This window comes from Kwoniella mangroviensis (assembly GCF_000507465.2).
Source record: "Kwoniella mangroviensis CBS 8507 chromosome 1 map unlocalized Ctg02, whole genome shotgun sequence".
Classification (NCBI taxonomy): Eukaryota; Fungi; Basidiomycota; class Tremellomycetes; order Tremellales; family Cryptococcaceae; genus Kwoniella; species Kwoniella mangrovensis.
The window spans coordinates 1,346,229-1,358,254 of NW_027062534.1; the positions used below are offsets into that span (position 1 = coordinate 1,346,229).

At 45.4% G+C, this 12,026-nt stretch overlaps 5 protein-coding genes across 5 annotated transcripts; 2 read left to right on the forward strand and 3 right to left on the reverse strand.

Moving 5' to 3' along the window:
• Positions 1-28: 28 nt before the first annotated feature.
• Positions 29-787, reverse strand: I203_105606 (uncharacterized protein; the record flags this gene model as incomplete). Its single annotated transcript, XM_019144760.1, has 3 exons — positions 29-228; positions 368-469; positions 544-787. 3 exons carry the CDS (start codon positions 785-787, stop codon positions 29-31), a joined length of 546 nt encoding a protein of 181 aa, XP_019006095.1.
• Positions 788-1,119: 332 nt separating this feature from the next.
• I203_105607 (uncharacterized protein) lies at positions 1,120-2,519 on the forward strand (the record flags this gene model as incomplete). Its single annotated transcript, XM_019144761.1, has 4 exons — positions 1,120-1,133; positions 1,207-1,294; positions 1,373-2,023; positions 2,121-2,519. 4 exons carry the CDS (start codon positions 1,120-1,122, stop codon positions 2,517-2,519), a joined length of 1,152 nt encoding a protein of 383 aa, XP_019006096.1.
• A 62-nt stretch (positions 2,520-2,581) lies between these two features.
• On the reverse strand, positions 2,582-7,091 carry I203_105608 (uncharacterized protein; the record flags this gene model as incomplete). The annotated part of the gene is made up of 20 exons (XM_019144762.1): positions 2,582-2,681; positions 2,749-2,813; positions 2,906-3,127; positions 3,250-3,378; positions 3,446-3,487; positions 3,548-3,862; positions 3,955-4,263; positions 4,316-4,399; positions 4,462-4,664; positions 4,725-4,896; positions 4,964-5,045; positions 5,105-5,355; positions 5,416-5,588; positions 5,657-5,844; positions 5,906-6,070; positions 6,144-6,415; positions 6,481-6,616; positions 6,682-6,740; positions 6,795-6,926; positions 7,011-7,091. 20 exons carry the CDS (start codon positions 7,089-7,091, stop codon positions 2,582-2,584), a joined length of 3,180 nt encoding a protein of 1,059 aa, XP_019006097.1.
• A 462-nt stretch (positions 7,092-7,553) lies between these two features.
• Positions 7,554-9,155, forward strand: I203_105609 (uncharacterized protein; the record flags this gene model as incomplete). The annotated part of the gene is made up of 3 exons (XM_019144763.1): positions 7,554-7,902; positions 8,011-8,434; positions 8,525-9,155. The coding sequence occupies 3 exons, from the start codon at positions 7,554-7,556 to the stop codon at positions 9,153-9,155; spliced, it is 1,404 nt and encodes a 467-aa protein (XP_019006098.1).
• A 309-nt stretch (positions 9,156-9,464) lies between these two features.
• On the reverse strand, positions 9,465-11,458 carry I203_105610 (inosine-5'-monophosphate dehydrogenase; the record flags this gene model as incomplete). Its single annotated transcript, XM_019144764.1, has 6 exons — positions 9,465-9,588; positions 9,656-10,682; positions 10,744-10,793; positions 10,861-11,016; positions 11,073-11,141; positions 11,220-11,458. The coding sequence occupies 6 exons, from the start codon at positions 11,456-11,458 to the stop codon at positions 9,465-9,467; spliced, it is 1,665 nt and encodes a 554-aa protein (XP_019006099.1).
• Positions 11,459-12,026: the final 568 nt, after the last annotated feature.

Sequence of the window (12,026 nt, forward strand, 5' to 3'; positions counted from 1 at the left end):
ATAAGACGGTCAGGATATACCGGCGACATTATCGTCCATCAACTTCCATACTTTCTCCTTCCCCTTCTTCCTGCTGTTCACTTTCATCCATATCCGCCTCTCCGGATAGATCAGCAAGCATCACCACACCTCCTTCTTCCTCTGTAGGTAAAGGTCCAGGAGCGACTTGAGCTACTGGTTGACCTGTTGAGGTAGTAGACAGTTTGTCGGGCTTACGATCCGCTGTGACTACGAGACGGAAGAAAGAAGAGTCAACATCTGCTTTCACTGAATAAGATAGAAGCGAAGTCCGAGGAGGACACTTTTTGTGTTCGCTTGGAAAAGGTACTTCATCTGGCGAATAGGTGCAAGGAAAAAGTACACTCACCCCATGGACGCCTATCCATCGGACACTGCTGCTTTGACGACTCCGTATCTATCCATTTCAGCAGACAGTGCATGTGGAATACATGTGTACATTCTCCCCATACTATATAACACTCGGAGCATCAGCCTTGACTCAATCCACAGCTCATGAGAATGGGAACGAGCAAAGACACTCACTTAGCGGACAATCATCTCCTGGTACTTTGCATTCCGGACAACAACCTTCAAAGGCATTCTGACAAATGCCACAAACTTCATCATCCTCATCATCGTCTTCCATCGTCGCGGGATCATCGGGGTTGATATATCCATTCTCGATATCGTCCAGATCTAGATGATTGTGTAACTTGTGGGGCTCGTCGGATGATATATCCCATTTCCAATAGGCTACGGAATGGTAGGAGTGGATGGTTATTTTCATAGCGAGTTTTAGGTGAGGGTTAGATTGAATCCGTGATGATATTCTCGGGGTGGTCTTCTATCACGATCGTGCATAGGTGGTGAAGATGAGGGTTTCGATTCTGAAACTAACCTGTACGGATATCGATGAGTGATGATTGTAGTGTTGAATGAGGACGCGTTTTGATCTTTTTGTCTCTTGCTCATCTCATGTTGATTTTCTCATCTCCTTCACTAGCACAAAGCGATGACGTGGAAGATAACCATTCTACATCCTCTGTCTCCTCAGAATCACAGTTCAGTTCTTTCTCATTTAGCACTTCATATGCATGCATATGAGAACAGGTATCAAAGATGGGTCACACAGTGTGAGGTCACGCTCATCTGCAGATCAGAATCGCAACTGTAAATTCAGCCAGCTGACACATCTCCTCTTCCCAGCCAACTCCAATGGTCCTTCAACCCTCCTGCAGGACGTCAGATCTCCCTAGCTGATATAATCCTTCCTAGGATATTAGAAAGTTACAGTGTAAGTGAGCTCCTCATGTCTGACTACATGTTACCTACTGACAAGAATAATGGCTGATGCCTGATAATATGCATAAAGTTACACACACCCGCAAGATCAACTATCCAATTCCGTACTTACCGATCTACCTTCCCCGCACCCCCTTCTTCAAATTCTACCATCGATACAAATGCTACCAAAGCCACTTCGAGGTATTTGACTACAATCACAACTTTACCTAACCCTCTTCCACCAGGGACAAATCCGAATATACCGCAGGATGATAACAGGAAAGAAGAGGATATAACGTATTTGTTCTTAGATGATCGTTCTGTGGCAGTACCACCACCGCAGCCGCAGATACAGACGAGTGTCAATGGGACTAATCAAAGTACGAATCAGACCAATGGATCTACTACAACTCCTCAGCCAACATCACAATCACAAACACAATCACAGCGGATAGATACAGATAAAGATACGTTAGATGAAGATGGATTTGAAATCATAGATATGCCCAAAGACAAATCGTCAACCTCGAATACCAACGGTGACGCTCACACCACTATAGCTCCAGGAGGTAACGATGCGTCTCAAATGCAAAGTTTACCAGACAGAGAGTCACAGCAAAAACACAAGCAACCGAGCAGGTTCAAATGTCTGACAGTGAGACCTACATCCAACGTACAGCCGATGTTACAATCACTCCTAAGTCCTTTCGTATTAGGTTATACCAAATCCGCCAAGGCTGTGAGTGAAAGGTCAACTTTTCTCCTTTTCACTCAGTAACCGATATATACCTATCTCATACGCTGACCAATTCTTGAATACTGTTCAATGTTTCCAGGCAGCGTCAACAACTTCCTCGACTTTACCTACTCCCACACCTCTACCAGGTACATCCCTCTTGTTAACGGTTTTAACTTTCAACCCTTACTCCGACGATGGATCGTCTGGATTTACATTGAGATTAAAGGTATTCATCTTACCTAATCCGAATGCAACTTCGATATTCCTACAAGTGGAATATAACGACACATCAGACTTGGACTCAAATGAAATTGAGGACCAGAATCGAGAACAGATATGTAAGACATTCTTGGCAGGTTGCTTAATAGATGGTCTGAACGACCACAGGAAATGGGTCAACATAGATAGAAGCATAGATGAACAGGACGAATTGCAGAGGAATAAACAGAGTATATTCACTTTGACTAAATCTTTAAGGGAAAGTGGTTTCATATGATCTATACCATTGGTTGTAGAGTATATGCATTATGAATTGACTATCGTCATTTGTCGTCACCCCTACATAGCCGTGGCATTACCATACGTTGTACCGTCCAACCCTCTAGCTACTAATGCGAACTCGTGCAGTGCTTCCCTCATTCTTCGAGCTGTACGAGACCTATTCGAATCGGTGAATCAGCACAAAGAAACGATGTATGGACGTAGGGTAAGACTTTCTGACTCACTTCAAAACAGCTTCTTTCAACTTCTTCTTCGACGCCGGCGTGGCTCTAGGATCGGGGAACCCTTCCTAATCATGTCCACATACATATCAGCCAAAGTTACGTCATCTTAGCAGATTCTCAAAGTCCATCGCTAGATCCTTGCACGACATACACTCACCTGACTCAATATCTGATCTAACCACCTACTCATATCCTCACCTTTGATCCTTCCTACCAACGCAGCCAGCAGCTCAGCCATGTTAGGTATGACCGATCTTGGACCCTCACTCCCCGCGCAAAGTAAGAGCGCACGAAGAATCGATGGTCCGAAATGTGTCAATAATGGATCAGACAAGGGTTCGAGTGGTGATGGGTATCGGGTATTGGCTAGTAGCGCGACCTGTCGGAACGTTATTATGTTAGTGCCAAATACCTTCTCACCTTATTTAAACATGGGGATCCCAAATGCGAAAGTATCATTGGAAAAGAAAAAGATAGTCAATCGATGATGGTCGGACTTACAAAATATTCCGAAACAGACTTCAGAGAGAATCTCTCTTGCGTTGCCAAACCCATTAGACCCAGCGACATGTACCCTTCCACTATCTGAGGGGGTAGACGAAGTAAAACGCCAGGGAAGCGAGACGCAAGCTGACATCAAGATACCATCATGATAAGCAACTTGGCCAGCGATTGAACGGGCGAGCTGAGAACTCACAGAAGAACAGAATTTGAACCATCCTTCAACTACATCTGGATGCTAACATTGGCGTAGATGTCAATAGTGTATCTTGATTGAAAATGGTTGTAGCTGGCTTACCTCTTTCATACCCTCTCCATCGAGATATCTTCCCGCTACCACGACCAACCTCGAAGCCACGTCCCCAATGACATTCCATTTGCCCACCTGTTCGTCCTCCTCTTGTTTCTTAACTTCTTCGGTCTTCTCCTTCTTCCTTGCGAAGCTTGTGACAGGTGCGTTGACCCGTAAGGTCAAAGTAGATGCTAATGACATCCATAGCGCTGAAGGTGAATTCTCACATGCCATACACACCAGCGAGAGGAGCGGTAAGGGTGACAGGGATATCAAAGTCGACGAAGATAGTGTAGCATGTTTCAGTAATGACGATATTGCCTATGAGAGATAGTAAATTACAATCAGTACCATCCTTCAGTCCAACTCGACCCTTATGTGCCAAAAGATAGAAAAAAAAGGTTTACACTCACATCAGCAACTTCCGCATCGCCTTCCCCCCGACCTACAACCCCCACTAGACCTTCCACGGCATTTTCGATCCCTCTTCTCAACTCCAAGATCCGAGGATCTTCCCTAGTCAGCGCAATAGCCTCTTCTCGAGCAGCTTCATCCCCTTCATCGGTCGTGTCGAACATCTCATCTTCAGATGGCGAAAGACCTTTGAAGCATGCTGTCAATGCTGCTGTAGATTGTACCAGGGCAGGTTGAGCATTTGCAGGATCGACAGAGTGCTGCTGCAAGGCTTGAGCGATCCGTGATAAGATTGGTGATATGATACCCTAGACACGGAGTCAGCTTGGAACGACGGCAATGAAATGACAGCTGACTCACCTCGACGGGTCCAACGGCTTCGGCTGGTGCCAATGCTTGTATCACACTCGTTATACCTTGTATGACTTTACTCTGTTCTTCAGGCTGGAGCAGGATAGCAGAATCAGCTTAGGTGTAGCTTGTCCTCGGCACACCAGCCGACTCACCCCCAAATCACCTATCTTCCCATGCAACTCGGCAAATGCCCCAATATGCTCGACCAGTTTCTTTCTGCACATGTCACATAACGCTTTCAAGGCGTCCGCTGCTGAACGAGAGATAGTGGTTGATGAGGTGAGCGAGGGAACAAGATATGACAAAACGGGCGGTAGATGCGATGGGTGGAACTTGAACCATTCTTCGTACGATTCTGTATAGCTTTTTCAGCTTCGTCTCTCATGTACATCGACAGCCGGTCCCTAGAGCTCACGTATTAGGCACACCACCGTTAACCTCAACCTCTCTTCTCCCTTTCCTCTTATTGGCCTGTGAGCCAACTGACCAAGAATTTGCTCTTCGAATAATATAGGCAAACTCTTATCTTCACCTAGCGGGACAGCTTCGGAAGAGTATCTTATACAATGTAAAGTCGCTTCGATATCCTATCTCATCATTGAGATTAGCTTGATCATCATGACTTGTGGGAGGATGGTGGCAACGTCAGCTCACCTGCCAAAACGCCCCGTTCTGGACCTGTTGACCAGCTATCCTTGTCAAGTTCTCCAGCATCTCATCTCGTAAGATGTAGTACCTGAAATCCACATCGTCACTTCTAAAACATCCCATATCAAGTAAACTTGATCTACTCACGCTCCAACGATCACTTCCCCTGCATCCCTTCTCCAGCTCTCAAAATTCTCCCTATCCTCTTTATCCAATCCACCGATGTTACCTTCCGAATCACCTTCTCCAGGCCATCGGACTTTCCTTCGAGTAACCTCCACAAGCTCTCTGAAGAAGTTTTTCGCTACTGCCCAATCAGGCGATCGATCGTGGGGAGCCGAGAACATAGGTGCATCCATGATCGCTTCTTGAATCATAGGATAGATCGGTAGAGTGAGCTGTCGTCGAAGGCAATCATGAGCTTGCCACCGTGAATGAATGATTTCTAGCTAACTCACCTCGCTCAGGTTCTCTTCGACATTACCTAACCCCTGCCATCCTGTCAAACGCAATATCATACCTAAGAACGCCTGAACGTCATTCTGCTGTATTCTAGCCACCAGCCATTCCGAGGAATGTTCTACAAGAGCAGCAAGGAGTTTCGTAAATCCAATCAATTCTTCTGATGGCTCTGCAAAGTACTTTCGCATATGAGCTTTCCGACACTTTATTCGCGATGATAGTGAGGGATGAGCTCACCTTCGTCAACAGATGCTATCAACGCCTGACCGGAAGGCCCAATTGCCCAAGCTAACATAGGTTCGGTAAGGACTTTTGTGCCTTTACCGTACTTGAATATACTTTCCGATAAAACTTCAACTAAAGCTGAAGAGGCCGCAGGCATAGGAAGGAGGTTGTATAATGCTGGTAGAAGTATGTTCAATTCCCTGTACATTTGCTCGATGTAAGATTTCATTCCGTTTGATGAAAGGGAATCATCTAGCTTACTCTGGTGATAGTCCCCAATCTATCCAGCTTTCCGCACATTTACATGCTGCTTCTGCTTCTTTCAGCCTTTCGTGCGGACTGAGATTTGGATCGCCAGACATTGCATCGGCTATCGTACTGACGACTACAGAGAGATCACTCTCTATATGTCTTCGCAGCGGCTGCCTAATGGATTGCCAAAAAATCTCGTCAATCACCAAAATTCACGTTCTAGCACAGAGTAAGGTCATTAACCTACCTTTGTTGTTCAGCCAAACCAGCTCTACCTATCTCCTCGATACATATCGCACACCATTCTAGAGCTAGCAGCCTTACTCGATGTCTCAGCTGAGGTGGTACGCCGTCGAATGAAGGTTGGCTGGGACCTGCTCCAGGTGTGTTGTACCCTGATCCAGGAGCTGAGGGAGGTAGAGCAGTGGATGAAGCGAAAGCAGAATGGATAGTCTGGATAACAGTTAAGATTGGATGGAGGAAGTGGGGGAATGCTAGACGTAAGAGAAGGGATGCGAGCTATCACCGCAACGATTGATGTCAGAGCCTCCTTTGTGCAGTGGAAATTCGAAGATTTGACTTACAGATCCAAATAACTTCCTTACTACTACACCATTAGCAGGTTGGTAAGAATGTTGATTCGCTGGATTGATGGCATTTCCAAGTGTGCCCAAGAGGAGAGGTAGACAGGCAGGTCGTAGATCCTCGGGAAGAGTCTCCCTATGCGAAATGATTCAGCTTTCCTGTTTATCCTGTGGATCTGGCACATGTTCAGCTGAACATACCAGTCTCGAGATATCTTCACTTGGGCCGTATGAGCACCGAAGAATCGTACATTAGGGTCCTGAAGAGGTTTATTCAGCCTAACGGTGTATGATAACATAGCTTACATGCTCACATCATGACCCGCTAGTCCTGCTATCAGCCCCCAAGCTTCCTGTGCTGATTGGATTTGCTGTAGTTCCCTCTGAAGATGTTTTGCTAATTCGGGATTTGAGGAAGTGGAAGGTGAAAGAAGGTGAAGGATGGTCTATCGATGAGCACATTCGTTACTATCAGCTTTGCCTTCCTTTCGAATTTCGTGTTCGATACAAGACCTTGACGTCCCACTTACCTGTGCTACCCTTTCGAGATCCGCTTGAGGTAGTACGGGGAACGAGAAGTTCTGTTGTTGTTGAACCGTTTCTTCATCCATTCTCAGGTGAGTCGCGAAGCGAGTGTGGATAAGCGAATGGTTGAAGGTGATCAGACACAGAGTTAGTGAATTGTGTATGACAGTATAAGATGTAGCGGTATCTGCTGCTTTGTTGCTTTGTTGGTACAAGGACACAAGGACAAGAACCCAACATTCCAACATTCCAACATTCCAAGATTCCAAGATTCTTCGCAGGTGAATATGTGCTGATGTCATCGCTTATGACTGGAAGTGGGGGCGAAGGAATGCACTTGTCGGGGTAAGCTTAGGTCAAAGGTGAATGAATCGTCAAATCCCACTGGCTATCCAGCTGATATATCCAGCTCAACACCAATCCATACATAGAGGTCCAAGTACATGTCCCTCCGACAGACGATGTCACCTCCCCATCCCTCTCTCAATCTCGACTAGACCCCTTCTCCCCTCTATCAGTGCCTGTCACCCTCGCCCTCACCTTCAAACATGTCATCTTCATTCTGGTCCTCATCGCATTGTCTCCATTGGCTCACCACCCGACCCTCACTCCTGATATCCCGTCAAGTGGACTTACAGTACTGTACGCCTAAACAGCTATACTGTCTGAACATCTTCTTCACTCAACTAATTCAGAAACTGGGTAAAAGATTGTTACTACGTCAGATACCGATAGCCACGGCATGTGTGTTCTTCAAGCGGTTTTACCTCAAGAATAGCATATGCGAGACCAACCCTTACCTCGTGCTGGCAGCTTGTGTGTTCGTAGGTGCGAAAGTCGAGGAGACGCCGGTACATATCAAGAGTGTGGTTAGTGAGGCTAAAGTGGTATTTAATGGTAAGCCCATTCGTCTGAATCTTACTATCCATAGTTCTCATGTCATGTCTACATATACATTTACTATATACCTCACTGTATTAGAGCTAACGATTGCCGGCATTGCAGAATACAACATCAAGATGTTTCCAGCTGAATCCAACAAATTAGGCGAAATGGAATTTTACCTATTAGAAGACCTTGATTTTCATTTGGTCATTTTTCACCCTTACAGAGCACTGTTACATATAACAGGAAGAGAACCTGCTGATTCCGGTAAATTCCCTATGTCTCGTGTGGAAGAAGATCAGATGATCAAGAAGAAAGAATTAGAAGCGAAGAAGAAAAGGGATGAGGAGAGTAGAAAATCTAATTTGAGCGTACCGGCTAGACCATCACCTTCACCATTGCCTGCTACGAATCATGGAAATGGGAAAGATGTGGATGAGATTGACGAGGATGAGAGAGAAGCGAAGAGAATAAGAAGGTTGATGGGCAGAGGATCGACAGAAGGGATAGGCGAGGTTGATGAAGGTGTTTTACAGATATCTTGGTAAGTAGATTATATCCCTTGGCTCGTCCATCTTGTTCCATTGTTCCAGTTGAGGAAAACATGTGAGCTGATATTCTTTCGTATGTCAAGGTTCATCCTCAATGATACTTATCGAACCGACGTACATCTCCTCTATCCACCATATATCATAGCCATCTCAGCAGTCTATATCGCATTCTGCCTGACTTCCATGAACAACAACAATAACAACTCGAACAACTCATCCTCCACAACTAGCTCTACACGTACTCGAACATCTTCTTCTCAAGTTCAGCCTATCTCAACATCCATAAATACCAATCAACAATTAGGTCTAGGTCAACCTCCCAATTCAGCTGCGGAGTTTTTATCAGGATTTCAACTCAATTTGAACATCTTTTTCGCTTGTATACAAGATATCATCTGTTTGTACAGCATATGGGAATCTTTCGAACCTGCTACAATACGACAACAGACCAAACATCTAGCTAATAACCATACCAACCAATCATTAGGTATTACAGGAGAAGAAAAGAAAGAAAAGGAAAAAGAAAAATTTGGTCCAGAAGATGCTGAAGCGTTAGTTAGGAAAATGATAGAATCAAGAATGATAGATATGGGTCATCCGAATAATGCAGGTTTAAATCAAACTGCGAAAAGATCAACAAACACAAACGCTAACATCATGGACAACGCTTCCACCACTTCTTCTGGTATAGGAAAAAAGAGAGCTAGGAAATAGACTCTTGCAATTGCTACATGGTTTCATGTAAATATATATTCTGTTGTATTCTGTCGACTATTTTGTAGCATTGTCATGTCCCATGCATATTCAATGTACCTTGGTGATGGTCTGATTCACCCATATTTTGCTATCGCGTTGCTCACTGATCCGTAATGCTCGATCGAATGCCAGTGCCAATGCAAATATACATATTCATGACCCAAGAAAATGCCTAAACCCCTTAGAAGGCTTGAAACGGCAAGTAAAACACATGTGATGGTTTTGTCTTCACTCTATTTTACCACACCTAGTCTATCACACATCTGCTTAAGCGAACAATCTCTTGGTGTAAGAGTTCAATCCATGAACACCACCTTCCAGTTGAGCAGAGGCAGTTCGAAGTTCAAATCGAACTCCACCAGCTCTAGCTTCCTTTTGTAGATCGGTAACTCTGTGAGGAGAAAGCAGGACGATTAGTCACATGATATACCCTGTAATGCTGAATGGCGTAGACTTACGATTTAACACCAGCATCTTGTAAAGAGTGTTGTAAACCAGTGTACAAGTATGGAACAAACTTGTTGATACTTCCTTTATCAGCGACATCACCGGAAACACCTTGAGCGACTTTGACCGAATCTGTTTCAGAGAAGTATCGAGCGGTGGCTGCATTATCGGCTGATCCACTTAAGATAGCATTCTTGGAAGCGACTGATCCTCGTTGGGTATGTTCCATAGCTTCGATCGAACCCATTCCTCTGTAAACTTTAACTCGTTTACCTTCATGATAGAAGTATTCTCCTGGTGATTCGGTGGTACCAGCCAACAAACCTCCCATCATCACCGCTGAAGCACCTAGAGATAAAGCTTTGGCGATATGTCCGATATTTCCGATACCACCATCAGCGATGGTTGGTACACCGAATCTCGAGGCGAATTCGGAAACAGCATATACGGCTGTACCTTGAGGTCGACCGACAGCCATAACTTCTTGAGTGATACAGATTGATCCTGAACCCATACCGATTCTCAAACCGTCCGCACCAGCTGCGATCAACTGAGCAGCTTGTTCTCGGGTGACAACGTTACCCGCAATAACGTCGAGTTTAGTGTAAGTCGATTTGATCCATTGGATGAATTCAATTTGGAAAACCGAGTTTCCTTGAGAAGAATCCAAAACCACAACGTCTAATCCAGCTTCGACGAGTAATTTCAATCGATCCTTGTCTCCTGGTCGAGTACCGATAGCAGCACCACAGTATAATTGTTTGGATTCGGGAACTTTAGAAGCTAAAGGGTAGTTTTGGTTCTTCAACAAATCGGATCGAGCGACGAGAGAGACGATGTTTCCGTTAGAATCGACGATAGGGAGTTTACCCTTCTTGGAGTCTCGAAGGAGGTTGTTGGCTTGTTCGAGAGTGATACCCGATGATCCAGTGACGAGGTCGGTGGTCATAACGGATTTGACGGGTACTGAGGCATCTTGGAATTGGACATCTCGGCCGGTAACGATACCAACGAGTTTACCGTTCATCTTTCCGGTTTCTATGACATGTCATTAGCTTAAGCATGTCACAGCATACGGTGGCAGCAGGAGCTAACTAACCTGTGATAGGCACGCCGCAGAAACCATATCTAGCCTTGATATCCAATACACTGAAACAGATTGTCGATAATCAGTACTCTTATCTCCGTGAAGATCGGAATAGTTCAAGATGCTCACTCTCCAACGGTGCTGTCAGGTTTCAAGCAGATGGGATCAGTGATGAAACCGTTCTCGAATTTCTTGACTCGTCTGACCATGGCGGCTTGGTCTTCTGCGCTACAGTTGTGGTGGATGATACCGAGACCACCGTGAAGAGCGAGAGCAATGGCCATTCTACGGATGTCCCAGTCAGCTATGTGCGCGTTGCGTCCAACGCATCGACAGCTTACCGGTCCTCAGTGACAGTGTCCATGGGGGAAGAGAGGAAAGGGGTGTTAAGGACGATGTTCTTGGTCACTCTAGTGAGGTATTGGGCATCAGTGGTGTAAACTTGGTGTCGAGACTATTGCTTATCAATCATGTATATGAATACTCACTTGGATTGGAGTGATACCACATTCGCAGGGAAGTTGATATGACCCGGTAACATCAAGAAGTCATTGTAAGTCAAACCACCATTCTTCCTTGAATCCATCAACTCATTCAAAGAGAGACCATCTCCTCGAGGGTATTCATCGAGGTATGACAAAGCATCTGCTGCTTTGAGGAGGCTCTCCGACCTAGCTGGAGCGTTAGGGTTGGTAGATGAGGAAGCGTGTCCGTTGGCAGATGACATTTTCAAGACAGGTAAGAGTTATGCAGACGGGGGTATTATGTAGGTGGGTGGGTCGTATTGACCGAACCAAAAAAAAGAAAAGAAAAAAGAAAAAGAAAGATAAGATCAAGGATGAAGGTTTTCAGCTTGGTACAGTACGAGTAGGGATGCCGGCACCCAAGACGCGATGCATTTTGAAAAATTACATAGGCAGTGGAAAAAATTATCAAACAATCGAGACGTGGCATTGATGATTGGTTTGAGAGTGATAAGGCATTGGAAGCCCCTCGATCCATCGTGGGAAAGCAATAGCTTGAAAAAGCGGAACAAGCCGCCCCTCTAAGAGAAGAGATCTGCTGTGACTCGAAAGCGGATGTGGCGATACGAGCCGAAATGGCTGTACAACTCGGATAAGCCACTTCTATCATTTTCACAGCAACATTCATCCCACATACTGACCTTGGCATATGCTTAATTTGCCTGTCCCGTATCCGGTACGATCTACCCGTCGAGGGCGGGCGTGGCTCACGAGGCACACCCTCATGTACGATCGTTACCGCTCGTAAGGTTTGCTGTGGTGGACGCCTAT